At 43.2% G+C, this 27,588-nt stretch overlaps 1 protein-coding gene and 4 non-coding genes across 11 annotated transcripts; all 5 read left to right on the plus strand.

Annotated features, from left to right (window-relative positions):
- Positions 1-4: 4 nt before the first annotated feature.
- On the plus strand, positions 5-27,513 carry NPL (N-acetylneuraminate pyruvate lyase). Of its 7 annotated transcripts, XM_071809955.1 has the most exons (23): positions 5-131; positions 455-494; positions 751-795; positions 1,198-1,362; positions 1,814-1,866; positions 2,193-2,237; positions 2,813-2,862; positions 3,709-3,739; positions 3,931-3,973; positions 5,355-5,828; positions 8,535-8,645; positions 10,337-10,824; positions 17,547-17,615; positions 19,241-19,314; positions 20,055-20,142; positions 21,258-21,315; positions 21,404-21,479; positions 22,729-22,821; positions 23,622-23,770; positions 23,965-24,011; positions 24,611-24,695; positions 25,526-25,565; positions 26,845-27,513. In XM_071809955.1, the coding sequence occupies exons 13-23, from the start codon at positions 17,551-17,553 to the stop codon at positions 26,994-26,996; spliced, it is 927 nt and encodes a 308-aa protein (XP_071666056.1). In that variant the 5' UTR covers positions 5-131; positions 455-494; positions 751-795; positions 1,198-1,362; positions 1,814-1,866; positions 2,193-2,237; positions 2,813-2,862; positions 3,709-3,739; positions 3,931-3,973; positions 5,355-5,828; positions 8,535-8,645; positions 10,337-10,824; positions 17,547-17,550; the 3' UTR covers positions 26,997-27,513. The 7 variants fall into 7 exon arrangements, with proteins under 7 accessions (XP_071666056.1, XP_071666057.1, XP_065697765.2 ...); XM_071809956.1 differs by lacking the exon at positions 10,337-10,824; XM_065841693.2 differs by lacking the exons at positions 5-131; positions 455-494; positions 751-795; ... (3 more) ...; positions 5,355-5,828; positions 10,337-10,824 and having other exon boundaries at positions 2,818-2,862.
- Positions 308-375, plus strand: LOC136104170 (small nucleolar RNA SNORD75). The gene has a single exon (XR_010651729.1). It is a non-coding gene; the product is annotated as a small nucleolar RNA SNORD75 (small nucleolar RNA).
- On the plus strand, positions 1,035-1,115 carry LOC136104166 (small nucleolar RNA snR60/Z15/Z230/Z193/J17). Its single transcript, XR_010651725.1, has one exon. It is a non-coding gene; the product is annotated as a small nucleolar RNA snR60/Z15/Z230/Z193/J17 (small nucleolar RNA).
- LOC136104154 (small nucleolar RNA SNORD79) lies at positions 2,666-2,744 on the plus strand. The gene has a single exon (XR_010651713.1). It is a non-coding gene; the product is annotated as a small nucleolar RNA SNORD79 (small nucleolar RNA).
- On the plus strand, positions 3,788-3,863 carry LOC136104162 (small nucleolar RNA SNORD47). Its single transcript, XR_010651721.1, has one exon. It is a non-coding gene; the product is annotated as a small nucleolar RNA SNORD47 (small nucleolar RNA).
- Positions 27,514-27,588: the final 75 nt, after the last annotated feature.

Consider the following 27,588-nt stretch of genomic DNA (forward strand, 5'->3'; position numbering starts at 1 on the left):
GGCCGGAAGCAGGGGCGGTAGCAGCAGCAGCATGGCGCGGAGCGAGCTCCGTCCGAAGAGCAGCCGCGCCACAACCAGCGTGGCAGTGTCAGCTTGCCACATCGGTGGCACCGCTCTCCGTGCCTTTGCAGGTAATGGTCTGCCCAACAGCAAAGGGCTGGCTGCAGTACCCTAGATGCATTTTTTCCTTCATTGCTGCTGTTTCACCATCTGCGGTGGTGAACAGTTTGGTGTTTGGAGAAAAGTGCCTGATGCATGTTTCAAAAAGAGCCCGTAACTATCAGGACCGATGTGAATTTAAGCGGAGAGCCTATGATGGTTTCAGTATAAGAGTAGTGGACAGAAGGGATTTCTGAAAACTCTTGTGCTGAGGCTTTCATTCTGTGCTTGGTATCACTGCCAGAGGAACTCCCTCTGCTTCTACAGGTGTCTGAAACTGCTCTGTCTCTTCCAGATCTGCTGCTGAATATGGAGACTTGATGCTACTTCACAAGGTAAAAAATAACTTCAAAATTCAACATTAAAAGGCACTTAGTGTTTTTTATCTTTTGTTCCAATATCATCAATAGACAGACTTTAATCCCTGACCTAGTTTTTCCCTTTTGTGCCACAATGATGATATTCATTTGCTACTCTTGATCGAGAGGATGATGAGCACATTTACCACCATAACTTTCCTCTAAGGCACAATTCCTCTTGATGTTTTGATTTCTGAATATACTGTTCATAAGCTTTTGTTTTTTCTTCCAGGTTTTGAATTGTGCATTTGAAAAACCTGAAGAGGAACATCACCTGGTGAGAGCTGTGAAGTTTGTGTAGGGGTTTCTTCCATGGAGCTGTTGAAGCACTGTGGTGGAAAGGGTGGGATGTTTAAAATGAGGAGGAAACTTTTTGGGGTTCATTTCCAGTGATCCACAGAAAAAAATGGTTCTTACTGTTATTAAAAAACTCTTGAATATTTGTGTTTTATGTGGGGAACTTCAGTTTTTCAAAGCTGTCACAAGAGGTGATTGCTTGGTACTCTGATTCCAAGGCAGATAGTGTGATGATGACATAGTTCAGCAGAATATACTGTGAAGAACAGTTTTGTCTTTCGCTCCTATCTGATGTGTCTGTCTCTTGTGATCTCTTGCTGGCAGGTGTAGGCTTGACCATGAAGGCTGAGGGAATGTGATTTATTATTTTCTTTTGTTACAGGCCCTGGGAGATGAAGATATAAGCTGTGCAAGTAGCCCTCAGTTTTTGGAACTAAACGCCGATACAGTATTTCACTGAAACCGTTCTTGTGCTGAAACTTTCTGCTGGGCTCTACCTAATAGCAACTTTTCCTTTACAGACTTCTGAGGCATTTCTCATTGTGATGTAAGTACTCGTTTTAACTTTGCAAGTATTGGCATTAAAAAAATCTGCCTAGAAATAAAGTATTTAACTGCACATAAGCTGGGAGGAAGGTGCAAGGGGCCAGTGTTTGCTGCTGCTTGCATCTTGTCCAAAAGCAAAGGATACTTAGGGGGGAGCTGCTGGCTAAGGCCCAGCCTTGGCAGGCTGGCTTGTGCTAAACTCTTCACTGTGTGCCTGTGGGCTCACGGAGTTGTGCTATTTGTGTATGTGCCCTCTTCCCTGTAGCAACCTTAGCCTAAAGCAGATAGCTGTTGAGTGATTGACAGTGTGAGCTGCCTGTGTGATGAGACATGGCTGCCCTGACTTCAGTCCTGGAGGTCTGCAATTAGCTTTATCTGACTTCAGGCGCCTGACAAGATTTCATCCTTGTGTGCTCGCTTCTGCGCTCGCCTGCCACTTTGCTTTCTTCCAGGGCTGCTGCGGTGGAGCTGTGGGGTGATGTGGTTAGTGGTGCTACCAGCAGAAGTAAGTAGCCAGAAAATCTATTTGACTGGTCAGAACTGGTGCTGGGGAGGTCATTAGATGCTGGGCTCTAACTGTGGTGTAGCTGCAGTGTTAAACAGCAGGTTCCTTGATGATTTTCTTACCTCTACCAATAGATCACAGCTTATTAGCAGAGTTCAGTTACCTGAGGTGCTAGGGATTGAATCTCACACTTTGTGACCAAAGGCAGTGATAAGGTACAAGGATGGTTGTGAAAGTAATGGGCAAAGGAGTTTCTGGAAGTCCTGGAGCACTAGAGTAACATCAGCATTGGACTGACGTTTCATTTTCTTATGTGTGTATCCTAGATTTGAGAATGAGAGAACTGCTGGATATTCTGTGACATCTGCTTGGTAAGCTGCTTGCTTCTCAGTTGCCATAAGACTTTTTTAACAACTTGAGAATATTAACTTCTTTCTGTAACTGAAAAGTGATAGTATGGAGTAGTTGAAATGATGTAACTGCTATGAGCTGCTTGAGTTTCTAGTTAACAAGAAAGAATGTGTGATAACCCGCCAGTGCAGAGCTTGTGCTAACCAAAACCAGTACAATTATTTGCCATTTCACTTTTTAGAGGTTAAATTAAGTAGTGGGACTTTTCCAGGGAATAGCACTGATCTCAAATAGTTGGTGTAATGTGGTAAATTATTTGTCTCTATGGCTGGATTAAAGCTTCTACATGATGTGAATGAAAATTGGTTGGGAGTAAGGTCTGAAATGCAGAGGTCAGGTCCTTTAAGGAGAAACAGAAGTAATGAAACATTAAGCCTCTCTAAGCGTGTACTGTTTGTGATGATTTGTTCTGAGCAATGGGAATCTCTCTGAAAGAACCTGAGGAGGACTCTTGCACTGAAACAGTACGCACATTCAAACTAACTCTTGAAGCACTGCCAAGGAGAGTGTGTTAATAAAAATGCCCTTGTTACAGAGTGAAGCTTGTGGGCAGTTTGTGTGAAAAACAAGACGAACACGTCTGAGGTAAGTGTAGAATACATGGGATTTGATCATTACTGGAATATTGTCTTTGTACTAAACACCTAGATAGCAGTGCCAAAAATTAGTCCTGTAATAGATCTGATTTGTCTTCCTTTATTGTATGCTGAGTCTCCTACTCTCAGCTACTGTGGGAATAATGCTTGTAGCAAGAATCCACTTCTATGTAGTTCTCAATTTGACTTGAAAAGGAAGGGCTCTTTTGGAACAGATACCCTGACCATTCCTGAACTGCAGTCAGTGGTGAACTCTATGTAGGATTCTGTTTGTGTGAACAGAAGATGTGGCCTCAGTGACTCTTAAAACTAGGGGTTTATTGCTGCATGTCTTCACACAGTGGAAATAAAGGAAACTGAATCAGTGGAGACCACTTATCCAATAAGGTATTAAATATGTAGTACAGTGGGATGTGTATTAGCAAACAACTGTCATAACTCATAGCGGACATGTCTGGCTGTTCTGTGAACTGACACTGTAACGCTGCACTCTTGAATTAAAAAAACCCAACACTTGTATGCTGTGGTTGTCGCTACTCAGTAGTTTTTGCTAATCTTGGTTATGTTGGCTGTATATAAAAGTAGGATCAAGTTCCAGGTGATTGCTGTACCAACTAATTTTCTCCAGCAGACTGGTTCTGTTATCGTTCGTAAGGATTTGTATATATCCTATCTGGGTGTTGCAAGTTAAAGTTCTTGTCATTTAGTCACTTACCAGCTAAAATGCAGCCTCCTTGTAGGTAAAATTAGTTCAGTGGATGGAACTTCATATATAAATAATTCAACTTGCATGTAGCAGTGCCTGTTATTCTGAACCAGCTTCTCTCTTTCTCAGGAAAGGACCGCGCTGTCTGCAACCTCACTGGGTAAGACCGCACAGCAGATTAATTCTCTTAACTTCTGGGAAAATCTGTAGCCATTGATGAAATTTGATTCTGCCAAATGAATGACTGTGATATCACCATTTCCGTTCCACTTTTCTCTGAGGTCACAAAGCTGCTCTGGAGCTTAAAGCAGTTGTGTTACTGCGTACGTTAATTGTGTTTTCTTGCCTTAGGTAAGGAGGCAGCTTTGAAACTACTGCAAGAAGAACCAAGAAGGTGAGTGTAACTGTAGGAATAATGAAATTTAATTGCTGGAACAAGTGATGATAACCTTTGCCTTGAACTCTCTCTCTCTGAACAGAGATGAAAATCTAAGGTCTGAGTTGTTCCCAGCAAGCTTCTTGTGCCTGTTCGGTGCCTTATAATGGTTATGTCTGTTGTAATAGGTGGAAGATTGCCAAACGATGGGCATTAAAAAGTGAAGGGGTTTTTACCACACTGGTAATGTTTGCCTGATACTGGTTGGAACCAATAAAAATTTGTAAACTCTGCCTGTTGTTGTGAACTGGTTTCTGACTTGAACAGCTTGCTGTGAAACAGCTCTAGGCTGCTTGATAAAAGCTTCAAATGCTTGATTTAGAGCAGGGTCTAAACTGGTTCAAATGCTATAGTCCTGCAAGTGTCTTCTAACTTGGGTGTCGGACTGCAGGTGACCTCACAATACCAAGATTTGGACAAAGCTAAGTAATTGAACAAGTCTTCAGTATTTTATAGGTGAGAGCTAAACACTACTTGTGTGTTTGCTCCTAAATGACAGGCCACCAGTAAGTCTGATATTACATGTTCTGGTGCAGATGATGTGTGTAGAATAAGTTTACAGGTCGTACGTAGTTAACCCTTTTCCACTGAACTCTTAGTTTAATCTGATCACTGGCGTTAGTCTGGAGCAAGACAGTGACCAACCCCCTGAGGAAAAATGTGTGTGGAGGTGGGGGATTTAAATAATGCTATTAAAAAAGATGATGTTACTGCATACGAGGCACTAGGGCCTGCTAAGGTATTACTGTTGCCCAAAACTCATTAATAGTAGGTCTCTTTAAAAAAATTTGTTTAATTTCCCCCATATTCTTGTTGTCTCAGGAGTGATATCAATATGGCAAAGTTAAGGTCAAAAGGTCACTGGAGGTCAAAAGTCAAAGGTAATTGGTTGTCAAAGGGTCACTGGAGGTCAAAGGTCTATGGTCATTGGCAGTCAAAGGTCATTGGAGGCCAAAGGTCATTGGAGGTGAAAGGTCATTGGAGGTGAAAGGTCACTGGCTGTCAGAAGGTCATTTGAGGTCAAAGGTAGTGAGATTAGTATTGATGGTTCTGTAAATTAATAGCTATTTTTTTCAAAATAATGAAACCGTTGCAGCGAGATAATGCTCTTTGTTGCATACTCTAGGCATGCCCCTAACGTCAAACTATTTGAGTCCTCCCTTGTAAAACCATGCTCTTCTGCTTTAGGCTGAGCTCCTCAGAACTTACAAATAGGTGTTGCTCTCCCGCTTTGCAATTAGCTGTGAACAGTGTCTATAGTAATGCTTCCCAGAATTAATCGGGCTGAGAATCCCAGCTCTACCTCAGCTCCACAGAACTCCCTTCCTCTTGATTTTAGCACTTACCATCGTCTCCACTGAGCTCCAGCGAGGGGACTGCAAATCCAGGGACAGAAATGTTTGCTTGAAGGATTTGATCATCTTGCCAGAGCTGAAAGACACGGGTCTCTCTTCAATCAGTGCAGTGTAAATGGGGTAGAAGACAGCGCTGGGGCTTTTCTGCCTGATGTCAAAGAGCTTTTCCTCAGCCTCTGGTCTCAAACCTTTTAACACTTCCTGAGAAATGACTGGAAAAGTTAAGGGAAAAGGCTGGTGCTTTCAAAAAAGCAGTTGTCTCAAGTTTTGAGAGACCTGGATTCCACTGCTTATCCCCAATGATTCAACAACCAGGGCTGAAATCCTTTAAACCCTTGAAAGAGGGAACAAAGACCCAAGAAGCACCAAACTGCCTTTGCTTCTTGGTGAAATGAAGACATTTTCTGGCTAAAAAACAGAAGATTGAGGTCCTGCAAGTGGGAGTTGTGTGGAAATGTGTAAGTAAAAAGGACTTGAGGACTTCAGCCTATTTGCGCCTCAATGAAAAGGTATTTGTGTTGATGGGCACTCTGTCATTGACTCTGCCCATACCTTTATTGGGCCTCATAATAGCGGATGCTTTTCTTAAAGGCCTTTAACCCCAGAGGCCTGTGAATAGATGAGATATTCTGTATTTATGAATGTGTAGCCACTTTCCTAGGTAGCCTTCACATGGAAGGAGGAAGCTGAAAACATGAAAACATTCCACTTCCCCTTGCTGTCCTGAAATCAAGTGAAAAAAAAATCAAAATCGCTATTGTAATTATCACATCTGGTTAAAAGTCTTGAGATTCTAGGTGCCTTCGTTTATGATTTTTGTCATTAGGAGGTAGATTGTAGACCTACATCCCCAGAAAGTCTCTTTTATCTATTATATTACAATGTCCTTTGTACTTTATATTTCAAGGACAACGTGTAGTTAATTGAGCAGTTGTCTTGATTTGTAGATCGTGATACATTGTCAGAGTATAACTTAATTGTTTCTTGGGTAACAGAACAAACTTTGAGGTTATTTTTCATATCTCCTCCACACAAGAAGCCGCTGCCCTGTCACTCGTGGCTCTACTTTATCCATGGACTTTTATTATTAAAGGTGCACTGATGCAATTCACATCATGTCCCACCCGCAGTGGTACAGTCTTTAAGGTGTATCTTCTTCAACGTGATGTTTGTGAATGGCTGTTTTTGTAAAATCAACTGTCCTGTGCTACCTGACTGCTTTCATACCTGTTTCCATTTTCTTATGTGGATTATTGGTGAAAACTTAATCCCAGCCTGAAGATACAACATCTTCAGTAGTCTGCACCAGAATGACAGTTGTATTTCAATACACTATTTGGCAATAGGATTTACAAATCATCAAGGCTTCACAATAAAGTAGGAACCCATGCTTTATTAGACACAAATTAGTGTGATTGTACTGAAAACACCTACAGTAATTTATTTTGTCCGTTGCCATTTTGAAGGCAAAGACGCTGTGGCTTTGCTGTCACTTCACTTTGTTCTTCCTGTTACAACTTGACAGAAAACACCTTTCTCCATGTGCTCCCTGTGTATGTGAGAAAGCAGAGGAGTCAATGTTGCTCAGTTTCAACGCACGCTGCTGTAGTAGTTGTTGTGTGAGCCGCTTTGTCTCTGTACCTGCCGATTCCAACCCCTCCCTGACACACGTTTTCCTAACTGCTGGTTAGATCTCTCACAGCTCTTGTCTTTTATAACTTTGTGGCCGGTACTGTGGGTGACTGAAGTATTTTTGAATTACATAAAACAATGCTTTAGAGGTGAGGGGGATGACAAACTGACAAAAGATCCTCCAAATATTACAGTTGAGTTCATTTTTAGGTCTACAGTAAAGCTTAGCTTGGAGATTTCTATATTTTCATACAAATATAAGGGTGGCCAGGCTTTTTTTTGCAGCTGTTAACACATGGCCGAAGGGACAGAGAGGATCTTCACAGGTTATGCTGATGCAAGTGCAGCCAGAACGTGCCATCCACAAGCTGCTAATTGTATTAAAAAAGCGGAGAAAATAGATATACTTACTTTTTAAGCTGTCCTTCTAGCTATTGCAGTCTGTCCTTCTGAGGCCACACATACTCACAAGATAATGCATGTCGGTGTTTAGTTTAATAGTTCCGTCAAACTCCACCCATGCTGCAGCCCCTTCGGAGGGTGATGCTGTTATGAAAACCAGATTATCGCAGCCTTCTCCTCCGTTGGGTCTCATTGGAGAGCTCCCTGCAAATGCTGAGAGCACCACCTACTACTGCCTGTGGGCATGTTGCGTCCACCGTGCGATCTGGCTCCATAAACAGTTTTGCACCCTTGTGTGACTTCTCTGAGGTTTCCATGGCTTTGCGCCTACTTACTTCAGGGTCAGCGGCAGTTTTTGTGCTCTTGGGAGAAAATGTCACAAAAATGAAGTTTACCCTCAGACTCAGGTTACATGAGAGTGATGGTACAGAATGACAGGTTTTTCTTGCTTTTTTATTATCCTTGGGGTAACATGGTAGGTAGAAATCTGGCTGCAAACTAAGCTATGACCATCCTCCCGAGATTTCTGCTGGCATGTTATGAAAGACAGACAGTGTTCTGTAACAGCTGGCTGTTTTGAGTGGCATTTGGGGCTAATTAGCCCTTGGATATCTGCGCAAAGGGGTTATACAAAGCTATTGTGAAATTCTGTCCTGCTTATAAAACACAAAGTGAAGCTGGGCTCTTCATTTAACCTGCCGCAGCTCCAAAGATATTTAGGCATCGGTACAATAGGGCAGATTAAACTTCACAGTTTGAGTTCCGAGGGCACCTCCTGTGTTTGTTATGGCTTGTGCAAATTCCTTGCAGCCAAATTCAGCTAAATCCTCTGTCACATTTGAAATCAGTAGCTGGGAATGACTTTTAGTGCAACTTTGCTTGCAGAGAACTTCATCAGGGTGCTGTGTGATATGCTCCTATTAGAAAAGGGGAATAAAAAAACCCCAGACCATGCCAGATAGCAATTGTAAACTTATTTCTGAATCCACAAAGTTCTCTAAAGCCAGAGAAGTCGGGTTGTGTAAAAAGCGCTTTACTAATGGAGCCAGTTAGAACATGCTAAGGCCTGAAATGCAGAACCAGTTCTCTGTGCTTTGTACTTTTCTTTTACAGAGTAAACTTTCTCTCAGTTTTACCTATCGAACAGGAAAATCAGCTGGGCGTTTTGCAGAAGCAGAAGATGCTACTTGCTGGTCTTTGCTCTGGAGCTGCAGGCATGCAAAGGCACCTGCTTGTGGAAGGTTAGCTATTACTTTATCACCTTTGCATTCCTATCAAGTGAGTACTAGTAATTATTTTCTCCAGGGTAGAGAAGACCATGTAAAAATCTATACCCAACCGTAACAGTTCAGCAAATCTTAAGAAATTTACCCCAATCACGATTGTGGCAAAGTATTGCGTTGAAAGGAGGCAATAAACACAAGCTTGCTGTGAATTCTCATTTTGTTTCTGAAGCAGAGAGGCCCAGAACAAATCCCCAGTCTGTGTGTGTGTGTGCAGTTGATGTCCCCGACAAAGAGCCAACTGTTCCTGCCGGAGCAGCCCGAGGCTGGAGAACAATCCGCCGTGTTTTACCCAGAGCTTGTTTTCCAACACTGTTGTTTTTCGCCTGTACATTGGGAGAACATGTCAACAGTTAGAAGAGACAGTAGGGCAGGCATGAGGACATAGATTCTTTACATAACTGTTGTAGAACCTTGGGCTCCCGCTAGTTTGCAGAACACATGACCGGGAAGTTCAGCAGCATATGTGTACTGCTAGTTTGCCTGGCTGTCTCTTCTGCACAGGGAAAAGCAAAAATGGGCAGTAATATAAATACATTTCTATATAAATGTATAATATTCTGTACCTCTAATGTAGTTTCTGCCCACAGCAGAGCCTTAAATGTACTCATTAAACAAATTAGTCTCAAAGGTAGTCTATGACACCTCTGTTTAATGTCATATATATGTCTGGGGCTCAGCTGGTATTTTCTAGAATAGCTGACAAACCCATGTTGTTCTATAGTGTTGCCTTGAACTCAAGGAGTACAGGCGGGGGCACAAGCACATAAAATCACGCAGCTTATAGCTTAACTATGTGATTTTCAGCAGGCACTTCTGTGTAGAACTCTGTAATGAACTTGTACTTAAGTTTCCAGGCCGGCAGCTTCTCTTGGATAAGTATAAGTACAAACCTGTGATATGATCACTTGTGATTTCCGTTTTTCCTCTCTATAGATCTGCCTATAACAAGCCCAGACAAGACCTTAAGTAATATGCTATATAGCAAAAATGCTTAATGTCTGCTCCGTGGCAGCATCACAATAGCTGTTGTCAAATCCATGCGTGTTTTAGAGTTGCCTTTATCCCTAAAGGCAACCGCCGACTGCTTGTACAAAAAAGATGACTCTTTTCCATTGCCAGGATTGGAGAAACCTGGGGAAAAAAATGTTTTACAATATGGTTAATGGTAACTTTGAGTCCTGTTCTTCTAACAGTCAAATCTGTAGCATAATACGAAAAAATTGTAGGTGAGGGACAGAGAGGGATGCGTGTGTCTCTAGTCTGGCTGCTCAGGTGTTCAAACAAGTGGTATCAACACAAATCCTCCAAGCACCTTTGTGTATCTGCCTAAGCCTGTCAGACTATCCTCGCATTGGATAGCGATTTTGATTTAAAAGAAAGGCTCTTCACATATAAATGGCGTTTGCTTTTGCAAACGCACCTTCTCAGATGATACAGAAGGCCTTCACAACAAAGAAGTTGAGAGTGTGATGTTACTGTAGCTGCGGTACGTAATAGTCTGGGGCAGCAAAATGTCTTTATATGTTGCTAGATGAACCGTGCTTTTCTGAAAAATCATGTCCCAAAAGAAGCCTCTTATCTCCTTGCTCTGGAAAAAGAGAGAGCCTTCTAGCAAATTTCATTGGATATCTTATTCTCACTTCCAGCAAGGAAAATGAAGAGGCATAAGCATACTATCTTCTGAAGAAGCAGTTTGGTGTGCTACAGTACTGTTCCAAGGAGATTCCATGTTATCCCTTGCAAACTGCAGAAAAGAAATCTCTGCCATAGCTCCGAGGAGATGGTGTTTAGCCCTTATGCTCTAACCTACCCGTTTTACGTCAGCACGCCGATTTGTCACCATTGAATTGGTCTTCAGCCAAAAACCATTTGCTTTCTGGAAGTGCATATGTGGATTTTGTGCGTGATTCCAGCTGATTTGTTACAAACGTCATATGAAACTATCGCATCTCCCTGCTACCTTGAACAGCTGACTCAGCGACAGCGTTACCTAAAATCTGGCTAAATGAGTGACTCCCTGCTCAATTCTGCAGAAATTGCATGAAACTGGCTGCTCTTGACCAAATAAAAGCTTCCTACACCCAACACCACTCCAGAGCACGCTCGACTTGGCATTTTCCAAGATTTCTCTGCTGTAGGTCACCTTTTGGAATCAGGTTTGGAGAACTAATCCTGAATTAATTCTTCCTTCCAGCTGCCATGAAGAACCTTTCTAAACATTCCTCTCTTCTGTCTGTAGATCCCAGAGAGAGACCGGAAGCTTTCTTAGCTTTATAAACTGCTTTGTACTCTTGGCTTCTTTCCAGTATAAGGGTTATTTTTAATATGGCTCTGGCTATCAACTGAAGCCCACAAGTCTCAGTAAACTTCTTTAACTTAATCCTTAACTAAATCCGCTTTGGTCCCCTCCTTCCCTCCCTCCCTACCTCTCATTCTCAGCTTTCTCCAACCTGTGTTTGCATATGGAGTCCCAGGGACCTGAAAATACATTCAGAGATGATGGAAACAGGCCTAGAGCATAGGACTAGCATCTTAGAGAAGTGTTAAAATGCTCTCCTAAAATAATAATATCTTGCACTTTCTCCAAGAAGACATGAAGAGATAACTGAAAAAATGGTGAGCTTCTTGCTAGGAGTGTCTCTATCGTGATAGCTCTTCAGCAATGTGAACTGAGGACCACTTCTGGTACACACTGGGTGATGTGAAGCAGAACGAGGAATCCATTTTTGTAATGGATTGCCCTTGCAATCTTATTGTGAATGTATTTATCGACATGTAAACATTAGCGATGCATGGCTGTAGGGAAGTGTTCTCTTTCTGGCCTGTCCATCTAACTACTGACCTAAACATGAGGGTTTGCCTTCTAAGCTTCTTCCTGACCTTAGCTGCATGAGTATGGATCATACCTGAACTTCTGTCTTCTGGCAGTGGGGATTTGGGGAGTTGATGTGGGGTTTCAGTGGGCATTTTTGTTATTTAGGCTATGCAAGTATGACCTCCAGAGATGGATTCTTTAAGGTATCTGTCTCCTTTCTCAAGATGAGCCAATGCTGCATTCTGCAGCAGGTGGCACTGTTGGTTGTGTTCAGAGGTGAGTTTTAAATTTACTTCAATTCAAAAGTCCCTCAAACTCTCTTGCTTGCCAGCAGTCGCTCTACTGCACTCATGGATCCAGCATACCGTGATAGTTCTATTTCTGAAGCTTTACATTTGAATATACTCTAGTATCAGTGGACTGTTAATGGGAAAATTAAACATTTAAGCATCTTGACATTTAAAAAAATTACAATCTTGTCATGTTAAACATCTTTTACGCAGCAGACACACCAGTCTGAATGTCTGTGTTCGGACAGTTAAGAAAATCCTAAATTAGGAAAATCTTCCAGGTTTTCCTTAGTTCTAGAAGAGTTAAACTGGCAAGCTTCCAGGCAGAATTGTATCCAACTTAACAGTTTAAAAATCAAATTTAATATCTGACACGTCACTATTTCTTTTGATTTTGCACCTTTAGATTCAGAGCAGAGAAAAAAAAAGTAGATGTTCTATATATGCTATCACGTCAGCTTCTCAGATTATGGACTTTTGAATACCACCCAGCCATAATTTTACAAAATCTGATCATTTTCACAGGTATTCTCTTTTTTAATTTTACCATCATTTAGGCTTGGATACTTTGTTCTGAAAATAGACCTGGGTCTGTCTTTGAAAGAAAATTATATCTGGGTACATTTATTTATTGCAGAGAGAAACAGAGGCAAAACTATAGTTTGATTATGGCCCACCAGAACATGGTAGCTTGAGAAATGGGAAAATCCAGTTGTCAAAACCGTGTATAGGTGGAGAGAAATGTGATTTGGGGAAAGGAGAAGTGAAGGGCAGGGGTGGTAAATTGTAGCCAGTGTAGAAAATATTGGAAGTGTTAACATAGCAAGAACAAAAGAGTCCGGAGGGCCTTTGGCTTTAGCAGTCAACCCACCTCAGCAAGTCAGTTATTTGAATAATGGAGTTCTTAATAGGTATGTGAATCCCCTGTGTTGGGACATGGCAACAAGAAAGTATTTGTAACCTCCCTACTTGAAATTACCATATAGAGTTATTTAGATAAGCTTTTGACATTCATGTTCATTTTTTTTCCTTATAGGAAAAGTACTTAAATATATAAGACTGTATTTTTATTCCTATACCTGTTCTGGGAAAATAGCAACTGATTTTTGTTGTTGTTTTTGCTGATGTCTTTATTATCCTCTGAGCTTTGGCACCACTGACGCTTTACTGCTTATTTCAGGGGTAAGTGGGAAAACACTTTTCCGTTCACCGCACAGCATGAAGAGAGTAATTATCCACTGTATCTGGTAGTACTGCTGAACTGGACCTATGCTGTCCTTCAGACCTCCGTGGAATAACTCTTGTATTGGTTTTGGCTAAAGCACAGTTCTTTTTCTTTCTGGTAATTGTATAAGGCCTTATCAAGGTAAATGTCAAAGTCTTAGAATCTTTACCATCATTTTCTTAATTGCAATCCCTCCAAAGGTAGGCAAAGACTGCCCTGAAACAGGAAACCCTCGCCCAACGGCTGGGGGAGAGGGACAGAGGCAGTGAGTGGAGTCAGAAACAGTGATCATGGCTTTGAAGGACAGTCCCAGCCCTCAACCAGCACTGAATGGGGCAGGTGATGGGCTGGGGCAATTCTAAAATATCTCTGAACTACTGTAAGGTTTTAACCCCTGCTAGACAGCTCTAAACCACTGTATACCTGTTCTAAATTGCTCTTAAAGTCCTTTAATTAGCTTTGATGAGCTCTAAGGACCTCTGGATTGCTGCAGTGAGGCAATTGCCTCCAACCAGATGTAATTTGTACAACTCTAAGTGGTCTCTAAACCACTCTAAACCTCTTCTAATGAGCTCTAAACTGCCACTAAAAGGCTCTAAACATCTCTAACAATTTATTACCACCTTTAAAATGCTTTAAACTTCCTGTAAACAGCTCTAAAGATCTGAAAAATAACTCCAAATTCCTCCAAAACTCCTCAAAAGCACACCAAGCAGTTCTGAGGAGCTGTAATATCCATTCTTAAAAGTGCTGGGGTCCTCTAAACTGCACTAGCATCTTTCTAAACTTCCTCTAAGCACCTTTCAGGTTCACCTGATCTTATCTAGAACTTTAAACTCCTCTGAGGACCTCTAAAACTCCTCAAATATGCTCAGAGGTGCCCCTCCAAAATAGATTTGAGGCCCTGGATCTTGCAGGAGAGGTAGGTGAGGATGTGGTGGAAAGCCCACCCATGAGGTCACGTAGGAAGAGGCAGTTGACACCACGCCTCCAGACCGCCTCTGATAAGAAAGAAATAAGGGTAATTATAGTAGGCGATTCCCTTCTGGGAGGGACAGAGGGCCCAATATGCAGAGTTGACCCTCATCATAGGGAAGTGTGCAGTCTACCTGGAGCCTGGATCAGGGACATCACCAGGGCAGTCTGCAGCCTTGTGCACTCAACAGACTACTACTCACTGCTGATCTTCCAGACAGGTAGGGAGGAGGCTCCATCCCGTCATCTGAGGGGAATGAAGAAAGGTTTCAAGGCCTTGGGACGATTGGTGAAAGAGTCTGGGGTGCAAGTTATTTTCTCTTCCCTCCTTCCATTTTTGGGTGATGCCGTGGGATGGAAGAGAAGAATCCAGTCCATAAATGATTGGCTACGAGACTGGTGCTACAGGCACCAATGAACCCACTTGGGTTCACTGTAGTTGCAACTAAAATGTATTGAGTACTGTCCAGGGGCGGATGAGGGGTGAGTTGAGAGTCTGTGGGTGACAATTGAGGGGCAGACTGGCAGGGGTGATACTGGTGTGGGTGTCTATTGCAGGCCACCAGATCAGGGTGAGGAAGTTGACAGGGCCTTCTACAGAGAGCTGAGAGCAGCCTCGCGATTACACTGCTCTAAAACACATCTGAACAGCTTTAAAACTCTTCTAGCCAGCTATAAACAATGCTGAGAAGCTGTAAATTCCTCTAAAACCTCCACCGCTCTTCTCTGAAAGTCCTCTAATCAACACCAATATCTAAAATTTCTCCACACCCCTTTAAGCAGGCCAAATGCTCCCGAATAGGTCTCAAACCCCTCTCGGTCTCCTCGCAACTGCTCTAGAACTCATGTCTGCGCTTCTCAAACTCCTTTTTAGAGAAACAGTGCTAAAACTTCTCTGAAGTCCTTTAAAACTTCTCTAAATACTAAATGCTCTAAATGCTAAATACATCTAAAATGCCTCTAAATATCTATTGTACAACTCTGAACTCCTCTACACAGCTCTAAAATTCCTCGAAAGAGCTCTAAGCAGCTCTAAAACCCTTCTAGACCAATCTGTAACTCCTACAAGCTGTTCTAAGCAGCTTTTAACCACTTCGAGGTGCTGTAAAACTTCTCTCATGCTGTCAACAGCACCAAGTAGCTCTAAAACTCAAAGTGCGTAGAAAAGCTTCTGAAGTAAACGGCAAACATGGACTTCTAGAGCGAGTCCAGTGAAGGGCCTTGAAGATGGTAATGGGATTGGATTACAAGGAGAGGCTTGGGGAACTGGGACTGCGCAGCCTTTAAAAATTACCCGTAGGAATGGAAGAGCATAGAGAAGAGGGGATTTCTGAAGGAACGAGATGAGCCTCAATTAAAAGAAAAGTACATGTGCTTCGCGAGAACCTGTTAATAAAGCCAAACCCCAGAAAGTGATGGGTGTGTGTAAACAGTCCACAGGGAGAATATTTTGGAGTGGAGGAGGAATACCACAAACCCAGATCCCGAAATTATTACGTGAATACATGAAAAATGTGCTCCTGGAACACACAACTGGGGATTATTCTCTGTCCTACAGCACTGGATGCTCTCATAACATGCTCGAATGGAAGATCCGAAAGTGCATACTGAAGGCAGAGTGTTTTATTGCCCCTGGTTTTTGGATAGGTGTAGGAAACCCAAATGATTTTCCCCAGGAAGCAAACCAAGCCTGCAGGTAACAATGGCAAGGAACAGAAGAGCTAAATATGACCTCTGCTTTACAAAGGAACAGAGATCGATGGCTGGCTTATTTCTTCAGTGCCACAACTTTTAAATTTGATGCAGATTTGAGACCCTGAGGGTGAAATGTGCACATTTGTCACTTCGGAGAAATGCAGAGATGTAAAATGAGTTGGAACTACGCTGAATGCTTTTGACATGCCCTCTGATGCTTGTTTCCTTTACAACAAGGCAGTGTGGGTTTGCTCCCTGGGCATCACGAGCCTTTCAAAATCCTTCTCCTTCAATGGCACTAAACTGCAGAAAATGTGCTTTTCTTTCTGTTGCACCATGCGGTGGATGCGTCGCTCTAGCAGCCAGTTCCAGAAGGGCATTTTGATGCCGCTAATCACAGCAGTGGACAATCTAAGGGGAGCTGATCTTCTCTGAGTTGCTTCAGCTGCAAACACGCTTCTCATTATTTTCAGCCATCAGAAAAAAGATAACCCTTTCTTTTTTTCAATGGTGACTTGTGCCTGGGCAGAAATTGCTGGAATTCAGAGAACCATTATCCAGAAGTTCCCAAGTCTTCCGCCCTGATGCTCTCCAGTGCTGTTGTCAGCCTGGAGATTTATTAGCTCCACAGAGACCTTATTGTGGCCTTTCTGTACTTAAAAGGGTCCGATAAGAAAGATGGGGACAGACCTTTTAGCAGGATCTGTTGCAACAGGACAAGAGGTGATGGAGGGCGATTCAGGCCAGACACAAGGAAGGAATTTTTTACCCTGAGGGTGGTGAAAGCCTGGCCCAGGTTGCCCAGAGAGGTGGTGGATGAACCATCCCTGGAGACATCCCAGGCCAGGCTGGATGGGGCTCTGAGCAACCTGAGCTGGTGAAGATGTCCCTGCTCATGGCAGGGGTGGCACTGGGGGAGCTTTGAAGGTCTCTTCCTACCCAAACCATTCTGTGATTCTGTTCTGTCCACCTTGGCAATGATGGATACCCTATGGGTACCATCCCTCCAGCAAAGTGTGCGGTAGAGCTTGGTGTCTCCTCAAGCTCTCTTATCTCTACACTCTATTATTTATTTTAAAAATTTTATTTATTATTTTTAAAAGCTTGCAGAGAGCGACTAATAATCCAAAGAAGCCTTTGCTTGTAGACGCGACTTGCAGAGTGTGCGTTACGGGAGGCTGATGTAACGGGACGTGGAAGGCAGGCAGGGGCAGTGAAGAGCCGCTTTCTGCGGCCGGCTGTCAGCTGATGCCGCTCCCTCCGCCCGCTCAGCGCGTTTCCACATCCCAGCACTGAAACGCAGACGCTGGAGCCCAGCCGGGGCCTCTTCCCTCCGCCTCTTCCCTCCGCCACCACTCATCCTCGCTGGGCCGGTGCTGCCCGCAGGCCCATGTCGCTGTGCTGGGGGTGCCAGTGTGAGGCCGCCCATCTCGGAGGACGTTTTGGGGCCGTTTCTCTGCAAAAACTGGTCTTCTTTCCAAAAGTGTTCTGCCTTCCAAGGTGGTAGGCGATAGCAGGTGTGTGCTGGACAATATGCTATAGATGGAAAAGGAAGTATAAAATAGAAGGTGTTGCTGAAATGTAACTGCGGCTGGTGCTCCCGGTCCTCTCTGATCCCAGGGTGGTTCTGGCTGCAATAAGCTGCTCTTTCAGCAGCAACAACGAAAAGATAATTCTCTCCTTACCAAAATAACACCCTTGCAAAGTCCACTTCTTCTGAACTTTGCCTGTCTAGCTTTGCTGTTAACAGAAGTTAGTTGAAACTCCGCTTAAGTAACGATGGGAATACAGAAGTTAGTTGAAACTCTGCTTAAGTAACGATGGGAATCATGTTTTTGTCTTTCTTTTCCAAACAGCTCAATGACACCTGGAAAGAAGTTACAGGGTCTTGTAGCTGCTACGATCACTCCAATGACTCCCGATGGGTGAGTATAACTCTGTCACAACGTGGTGCGTTGTCAGAGTTGCACTGCTTACTGTTACTCTCAAACCCTGTCTCCTTTCTTATGTGGAATTGATCATTTTGGGGTTTGTTTTTAAATTGAATCTCTGATGGGATGGAGCAACTACTAGGTTGGCTCCTTTAGCGTTAGTGGATTCCCTTTGCCTCCTCCTGTTGTACAGCAAGTGCTGTAGGTCTGGGTTTGGAGAGTTTGGATCAGTCTCCCATCTCTTTTTCTATTGCTTTTGTAGGTGCACATTAAATCACAGTAAGGTTATAGGGTATTGCAGTATTTTCTCACTTGTTAAGGTGAATTACAGTCCTAGTTAAAAACTGCTCTTGAGAGCTAGAAAATAATTGTCAAAGTGTGATGTCCTTTTAGACTTTCTTTACCCTAGCTAATTCATGCGTGCATTCACGTGTGTGTATGTGTGCATGGAATTAGTCTAAACCGGAAGAAAATATTGCAAGGGCTGCACAGTTCTGAAAATAACATCGAACTGAAACTTGAAATTCAGCCTTCTGCAAAGCAGTGGTGGTAAACAGATGTCCTCCCTGCTGCATTGGGATGTTGCAAGACTGAGTTGTTTGGAGTCAGCAAAGGACCCTGAGCTTCTCCGATGGGGGGATGTGTCCAGATCTGTGTGTGTGTTTCTGAGGGAGATGGTGGAGATTTGCCAGAACAGTCCCCTCTAAGTGATCCTTTGCTTTTGGAAAGCGCTGCAAAGCACGGTACTGTCTCAGGAAACTCATTTGCATTGCAGTCACTGCTTGCTTTCTTGCTGTAAGGGAAACTTATTTCCAATTTAATTTTTTATTACTACTCAAATTTATTACAACACAGTGTTTGGAGAGTGATCTGGACCTGCTGCCTAGGGTGCCTGGCTCTTATAAAATATGTTCTGTGAAAGCAGCTCTGAAATTTTGAGTGATGTGTGAACCCAGTCAAGGTTCCAGAGTTGACTTCCAGACTATAGAGCTGGTCTGTATGTTTGACAAATGAAAATAACAGTGAAATATTATATACTGATAAAATAAGTTTGTCTTGCAGAGAAGATAAAACTAGAATTCAGTTTCCCCTGTTTGTCAGGGAAGTCTGTTGCTTTCCTCATCCTTTAATGAGAGAGAAAGGTCAAAGTCACATCCAGCAGATGCCATTTCGCGGTCTGTGTCCAGCAGTTACAAGTATAGTTTAACTATTTGCCAGCACTTGCACAAATATCTTTGTGCTCTCAAGAGGACTCTTGTTGCCATCAACAATCAAAAAGGTTTGAGTGCTTCTTTTTCTCTCATATCTCCCAAAAAAAGTCCTTTGCTGTGACAAGCCTTCCAGTAATTACCAGTTGAGATAAAAGGTTGGAACAGTGAACTACTTGTCAGGACTAAGAGAAACTGGAAGAATTCAGAACTGAACTGTTAACCTGAAATGTTAAACACATGCTTGAGGGCATCATACCTTGGGGTAATTTGTGTGTGTACAAAGGCAAGGCTTCAAAAATAAATTTTTTGTTTGTTTGTTTTCTTAATCTCTGTAAGTTTAAGGTTACTGTGGGTGGAGACTTACGGTTGCTAAGGCTCTCAAGGTTGCTGCGGTTCCTTTCGTTTCAGACAAATTAACCTTTTGGTGATTCGTCAATATGTGGATTATCTCGTAAGCAAGCAGAACGTGAAGAGTGTCTTTGGTATGTGTATTTTTGACAGAAACTGTGCTACACCCCTTTTGCCTGGATGGCGGTCCAATGATATCTTGCCAGAAAAGAGCTGTAGTGGGAGGGACTGTGGATGTGGGATGATCCTAGACATTTGTATTAATCAATGGAGAGAGTGTAAACAATACTTAAGGCATCTGCTTTTGCCTACACCCCATTTCTGTGTGGCATAAATTAAGCATTGCCTTCATATAGTGGCATTTCTATAGGTGAGTGGATAATGTTGTCTTGGCAGAGAAGACTCAGCCAAATGATCCTCCCCTTTGCCAACTGTCTGGTTCAACAACATCAGCTCACGAGTCCAGGGAATTCAGTGGGCTCATCAAAGCCAAATGGGCTTCTTCAGGAGACCTGTGTTGCGCTGGGTGACACCAAGGCTAGCTGGTATCCCTTCGGGCACTTGTCCTAGCCTGGCTCACTGCTGGGGCAGGAGGTCGTGTGTGCTGGGCTGGAGGTGCTCATGGGCAGTTTCCCAGTTTCAGCAGCTGATTCCGTCTCTTCCCTCCCACCACTGCTGATCCTGGAACATCCAGGTCTCCAGTACAAGCATTTACTGATGGTAACACTGCAATCCCCATGCAGATGCTATCCTAAAATGAGTTGGGGTAAAAATAGTTCTGTTTAATATCATCAGAAGTGTCAGTTATTGTTTTCGGTAAAACCGGTGCATGCAGACCGGGCCTCAGCAAGTGTGTTCTTTTGTGTTGGAACAGTGAATGGCACAACAGGAGAAGGATTGTCCCTCAGCATCCAGGAGAGGAAGCGGTTGGCAGAAGAATGGGTGTGCCAAGGAAAAGACAAGTGAGTAGCTGCGAGTGAACAGGGGATCCCAGATCTCGTGTTGTGATACAGGCCTACCTGACTGATTGCAAAGCCACACCTGCTGACGGCATTTTTTCTTGCAGCGTTTTGTCATTAGGCTTTGTTCCTCAGCTCCTTTATCATAGAAGTCTGCTTTTGGCACTGCCAGGTAGCTGGTGTCCATTCCTGCTGCTCGGAGCCCTTCTCTTTGATACACGGAGGGGCACGGGGACAAAAAAGGGTTGTGCCCTTTGCTTATTCTTGAAAAGAGATGAAAATAAAGAGCAGTCTGCCTATTTATGCCCTGTGAGCATTTTTGAACCTTTTAATATGTTAAATGATCTGGTATGGGGGAAGCTGGGGTGTAAAGTGTTTTGATGCTTCCCTAAAGATGCAAAGTCTGCAGCAGAAGAAGGAATTCAACCTGGATCTGCAGCTGTGTATCCAATTGCAGCTCCATTCTCCATCCCTTGTACCTATCATAGTCTTGTGGCACTCACCATTGCCTTGTCCTTAGTTGCTGTGTCAGAGGATGAGGAGAGGAGGAAGCATTTGGGGTATGAAGGGTAGTGAGCAGAAATAAACGGGTGCGAAGGCTCGCAGTCTGTGTGGATGTAAAGGACAAACACAGAAATGGGACCAATGGACTGGAACCTGGGAGATTCTCTTGGCAGGAGCAGATGAGCAGTCAAAGGTGCTGCTGTGACGTTGAACTCTCTGGTCGTTCTCCAGATAAACTGGTTTAGAAAGCAAAGATATGCTTTGATATCCTTTCCTTTTCCCAGCTTCCCGTTAAATCCTTAATCTCTTGATTTTAACTTCCTAATACAATGCTAAGATTTGTCCCCCCTGACAGACTTGCAGCGAGGAGTCACTGACTGATGTTTGCAAATGTTGTTTTCTTTGTTCCACCACCAGCTGCTTGCCACTGTCAGCATTTTCTCTGTGTGTCTGCTCATCAGGTCAGCACAGGTTCAAACCCCTTTTAGGTCTGATCTAGCACAGTGAAGGTCTTCTGCTGTGGCTCCCTGGTCTGAGGCAATTAATTTTGGCAGGCTGATGTTTTTCACCATCACTGAAACCTCCCCAAACCTTTTGAATTTGTTCTTGTGCAGATTGGATCATGTCATCATTCAGGTGGGAGCACTAAGTCTGCCAGAGTCCCAAGAGCTGGTGTGTATATGATGTTTCCTTTTCACTATGTGTGTAAAACATATAAACCAGATGTACTTTAAGACACTTTCCATTCTCTCGTTTATAGGCAAGACATGCAGCAGCCATAGGTGCTAGTGGTATTGCTGTAATAGCCCCCTTCTTCTTCAAACCCACAAATAAAGGTAAGTAGATGTGATTGCCAGACTGGCTGAGGCCCTTTTCTATTGCCCTGCAAACTTTTAACATGGATAAAAGATTAATGCCATCTTCTTTCTTTGAAAAGTGCTCTGATGATAATATTTGCACGCTTGTCGTATCTGGTGTGATGCAAAAGCAAAACCTACAAGAAGCATTTTTTTTGAAGATGGGAGATACCGGAAGTCTCCCAGTAGGCAGGATGTCATGTGGGCTGTATTTTGTTAGCCTCTTACAAAAAGAGGAGCTGCTTATGAAAAGAGTAGTTAACTAGTTAGTCTTCTGAACAGATAGTATGGAGTTCACGCTTGATCTGGGCCGCACTGGGAAGCAGTTGGGTACATGCTGACCCTTGCTGGACACTGACCGAGTTGATAAACTGCTGATGCACAGGTGCACTCCTTGTTACTGAGGTGATCTGGTTTGGTTCTGTGTGCCTGGTGTTACCTTGGAACTTATAAATGGAGCGTTTTGCTTTTAATATCATGAAAATAATGTAAAAGAGCCATGTGAAGTGGAGGTTTGTAACAGAAATGTTAGAAGTAGTCTGAATTAATCATGATTGGAAATGTTCTTATGAAAGCACTGGAAGAAACTGGAATGGGTTGCCAGCTGGTATTGACAGCCAAGGACAGTCGGTGGCAATCAAACTGCTAACAGCACAAAGAGCAGCACAGAACCTTCGCTGATAGCAGCAGGATGGCAGCGAGGTTTCAGCTACTGCACTCCCTGCCATGCCAGTGGGATGACTGCCTGAGATTTATGAAGGATGCAGTGAACAAGATTCTCAGGAAGAATGTCAACCACAGCAAGTCTCTGATTCCTAAAACATTACAAAAAGGTGTTTGAAAATCTGTTCATCACCAGCATTGAGCAGTACCTCGAGGAGGTGAATGTGAACTTGATCCCTTGTCCTCAGTGTTGCACATAAGTGATGCTGCTGAGACCACTTTGGCACGCAGGTCTTGCGGTTTGCGTGTGAGAGCATGCAGGAGTTGTATCTGTAAGGGAATGAGCATGAGTTACTGAAATCAGTTTGGTTTAAAATAAATATCGTCTTTGCCTTCCTTAAGATCTTCCAGTGGGTTTTGTTACATTTAATTTTTATGGTTAGCTGTGTATGGTACACAAGCTGTAGATGACCTCTCCACAGAGCCTGGCTGCTGTGACTCTGAACTGTCTTTCCCTACAGATGGTCTCCTTCTCTTACAGGAGTTCTTGCTTGTTTTCTTCCAGATGAGCTGATTGCTTTCTTAGAGAAGGTTGCGTCTGAGGCCCCTGCGGTTCCATTTTATTACTATCACATTCCTCCTCTGACGGGTGTAAAGAGTAAGTCCTGCTTAGTCAGCTCTTCCCGAGCCCATGAGCTGATACCAACCTGCGTAATCTCGGTGGCTGGTGTAATGAATCTACCAGTGGTATGTGGCTTCTGCTCCTGCCACTAATGGAAAGCATCCTTTCCAAAAATGGGAGGTGAATCCAAGACTGGAAAATAAATTGAACTCCTCTTCACTGGAAAAAAGTGGCAGTTTATGAGTACTGAACAACTGCGATGGAGGAGGTGATGCTGACCAGGCTTTGCAATTAGCATGGACCAGGATTAGCATGGACCAGGATTAGCATGGGCCTTGGATAACCACAGTTGAATTCTGATTTTTTTCACAATAATTATCACCATCTCTTCTGGTTTACACTGACTGCCTAGTCACGTTTGCTGTAGATTACATGTGAAACCATAGTGCTTCTCAATTCATATTATTTAGCAGAGGAATGAAGAACAGAATACAACTCTTTGGTTACTTGCTCTAGACAACAGCTTATGTCATGTTTCTGAATATATTAATTTATTCTTAAATATCTTGTTTCCAGTTCATTCCTAAGCTTTCTCTTATCCAGGGTTTTTCCCTTCTGATCTGGTAAAAGTAAAGATGCAGAGAGGGCCGAAAGATGTTTTTTGTAGAACTCTGTGAAATAATCACACTGAAGTTGTCTTATGGGCTGTTATAGAGCTCTATAGTTTACCAGGCTCAGGCCAAAAGTGAACAACTTGTCTCCCTCTTGGGGACAAGTCAGGGAAATCTCCCAGAAGAGGAGTGTGTTCATTCACATGAGATTGCTGTTCTGCACAGTTCGCGTTGAAGAGTTGCTGGATGGAATAAAAGAGCGGATCCCCACCTTCCAGGGTGTGAAGTTCAGCAGCACAGACCTCTTGGACCTTGCACAGTGTATAAACAAGAACGAGAGAGAACAGTTTGCATTTCTTTATGGGGTGGATGAGGTAAGAGGCTCCTCTTAAAAATTATTTCTTCTGTGGCATTCTCTTGCTTCAGCCTTGGGGAAAAAAGTAACCCTGGACATTCAGCACCAGGTAGTTTTGCTGCTCCATCCCACCACCCTTTTTGTTTTTTCTTGATTTTATTACATAAAGTAAGAATGTGTGTGTTTGTTTTTTCTCCTCTCACCCCAAACTAGCAACTGTTGAGTGCACTGGCAATAGGGGCAGATGGAGCTGTTGGAAGGTCAGTATCGCTTGGAGTTCTTTTCCCCTTGACACACACACCTTATCGTTGTATCCTCCACTATCTACACGCTGTTTCTTTGCAATATGTTAGTTTGAGTGATTATTGCTGCAGTCTGTAAGCTGACCCAAAGGTTTCAACATGTTTCTTTATCCTCATGGCAACTTTTTGAAGTAGGGAATTATTTAATTATATGGGTAATAAAACAAAACCCAAAGAGGTTAAAATCATGTGAGGAAAAGGGCTCTCCTGAGTTAATTTCTCATTTACTTTCTGCTCCTCATACCAGGCTGCTTAGATTAATTATTTCCCTGTTGCCTAATTGTTTCTTTTGATTTTCAAATTCGGAAATCAGTTCCATTTGGAAAGAACTGGGAAGTGAAATCTGCTCTCTAAACTCTTCTGTAGGGTTTGGAATACTTCAGATGCTTGACAGTCCAAACCGCACCTAGATTGCATGAGTCCCTATCATAATAATGGCATTTTTATAATGTCAACAGCAAAAGTCTGTGGTTACATCTTTTTTTTCAGTGGTTCTAAGTTCCCCCTTTGCATTACTGATTCTAATTTTGGTTTGGTTGTGTGTTTTTTTTTGGCAGTACATACAACTATTTAGGTGGAAAAACCAATCTGATGTTGCAAGCCTTTGCAAAGCCAGACCTCGCGTTGGCACGGAAGTATCAGGTACAGCACCTCCCCTGTCCCCGCCAGGCGCGGCCTTTTCTCCTCTGGCTTTACTGCCGCTGTTTCCCATGTGGTTTTGTCATCCATATCGTAAGGTAGCTTTATTAAAGCAAACTTTTTTTCAGCTCCAAGCCCCCTGCTTATTGTTCATCTCACCTCTTTGACCAGTCCTTACAAACTTTTAACTCCCTATACTTTTCCTCCAGCCCTCTGATCTCATCTGTGCAGAGTGAGCAATGGCCTGGCCTTTTGCCCTGAACAAGTCCACAGTGGCCAAGCACCTTGGCTGGGAATATTCTCTTGACACCTTCCATGATGTAGGGCAGAAAGCCGTCCCAAATCAGCTCTGCTTTGACCCATGTTCGGCTGTTTGATTATTCATGAGGAGTTCTGAGTAACTGGCATACAAACTATACCCAAGGTTTTGTACGTCCCACTGAGACCTTCAAGGCATCCTTCTTTTGCCTTAAAATAGAAGTGACTGCTGGATGAATATCTAAGAGGCATCTGAAGGATGATCTGCTCTGGGAAATCTCTTCACATTCAGATTTGTAAACCTTTAGAGACTGATATGAGCCTTACCAGTGTTTCCAGACTGCTTGCAGCAAGGGACAGCTTGAACATGAGTGATAGGGAGGGTTTTCTTTTATCCCTCTCTTCCCCATTCCAGTGGAATTCAATTAGTATTTCCCATAGGCTGGCCAGGTGGGCAAGGGATTTTCTCAAAGCTTGTACAACAACTGTGTAAGATGTAAATATCATAATAGCTCTAGATGCTTTTACACCTTAAAATTTGAAGGGGTGAATAAACTGCTCTCTGTCTTTTCTAGTTTCTCACTGGGGAATTTCTCAGCTTTGCCATCAAACTAGGTAAGTCCTACCTCGCACGTGTCTCTCCTGGTATCTAAAAATGCAGACTTGGTGCTCCAGAAACTCTCATGTTGCTGTACCCTCAGAACTTCCTTCCTTAAAGATTTCGCAGTGAGAAAATGTTGCATGTGCTGTTCCCCGAGTTGGTAGCAGCTCAACAAAGGGAGCTGACCAGGCATCCCGCGACAGATTCCACTCTCCCTTCCTTCCTTCCTCCTTCTGTGAAACCTCACAGCTTTAAAGCTGTGTCTCTGTGGTTTACCCTTTTTCTTATCCTGACTCTTTCCGTGGGTTGTTTTTCTTTTGTTCTCCAAAAGCTCATTTCTAACTTTGTTTCTACAGAGTAATTTTCCTGGAATGCTGGTGCTCCAGTAGGAAAACAGCTCAGATACTTTTCTCTCCTGCCTTGCTACTATTTAAGAGTAACTGTTCAAGTCTGTACAAGGCCAAAGCGTTTTCAAACCTAATTTTTTTTTTAGAAACAAACTCAAGTTTTAATAAAGAAAGCAATTAAAAGCAACCAAGTCAGCGCAGTGTACAGAGACTGAATGGGATATTTCATGGTTTTCACTGTGTTTTTGCTATACATGTGCAAGCCTCAATGAATCTAGCTTAGCTTTAGTGCTTGGTTTTATTACTTGGGTTAAAAGTCAGGGGAAATGCATCACTATTTAGTCTTACAGGTAAAGAGGCAAACACTGAATTTCCAAAAGTGCATAAGGAGACTTGAGCTATGGACAGAGAGGCCTCCTGAAGTTTCCCATAATGATTTAAGCTGGTACCCAATGTCATTGCCACATGTCGGAAAGATGTTACAGGGCTTTATTGTATGTGAGTCTGCATTGAGAGAAAGCTATGAGGCTGCAGATGCCAGATGACTCTTAACATCTTTTCTGTTATCAGGGCTGTGTGGCAATACGTTCTGGCAAGGAGGAAGGAACAACACGTAGAGCCCTGATTATCTGTAAAACTGACACAGTGGTTTGTAAAGTGCATGTGTGAGAAAATACTCTGCTTGGTATTTTTAGGAGGGAAACAATAATGTCATAATATATACATAAATTTAATAAGCAGGTGTAATTTTTACTGTAATGTGTTTCCTGTCTGCAGGCACGATCATCTCTTCTTAGTTACACTGTTCTTACTTCCAAGAAGTGCTTACAGCCTGGTTTGTGCCGGATCGCACGGGAACTCTGTGCTGCTGCTTTTTTGGACACCTGCATAGGGGTTTTAAGCAAAATGATCTGTAAAGGACCTGATTTCGCTTTTGTCCACCCAGGTTTTGGTGTTGCACAGACTAAAGCTGTAATGACGTTTGTTTCTGGCATTCCCATGGGACCCCCGCGCCTTCCACTCACTGCCGCCTCCGAGGAGTTCATTGTCAAGGCCAAAGCGAAGCTGGACAGCATTGTGTGGCCTAAGGGTGACTGATGTTCACTTCCCTCTCGATCTGGAAGCGGAGGCTCCTTTTCTGGTATTCGCTGTGATGTGGCACATTCCCCACATGCTGGGCTGTGATTTCAGGGATTCGGCAATGCACCTGAGCCCCTTCCTGCCAGGGCCAGCCTTGTTGGTGCGTTTTTGTGTAACGCACCTGGGACGAGCGCTGCACGTCCCAGGACCAGCTGGTATCTTTTAGTAAAAAAAATTAAACTAGCAAATTTTCCCCAGTTGGGAGATCATGAGTCCTTTTGTCTAGAAAGAAGGAAGATCCATCTCTGCCCTCTCTCCAGCCAGATCATGCTTTGTCCTCTCCTTTCCTGAGCATTTCCAGCACTACACGGTGTTTTTACACATTGATGTGGAACTGGTTGCTCAAACCGGTATCTTACTCTTTGTCACGAAGTCACTGGGACACTGACTATGCATATAAAATCCTGTTTCAGTCTGAGCTCGTTGTCTTTGTACACCTTGATGGAAAATAAAAAAAACTTTTTGCAACAGAAAAGCATTTGGCTCTTTAGTGAGCAGATATTTCTTTGTCCTTGTGACTAAAATGGAGGTGGAAATGAACTGTACCTCG

Source organism: Patagioenas fasciata, chromosome 6 (assembly GCF_037038585.1).
Source record: "Patagioenas fasciata isolate bPatFas1 chromosome 6, bPatFas1.hap1, whole genome shotgun sequence".
In the NCBI taxonomy this organism is placed as follows: domain Eukaryota; kingdom Metazoa; phylum Chordata; class Aves; order Columbiformes; family Columbidae; genus Patagioenas; species Patagioenas fasciata.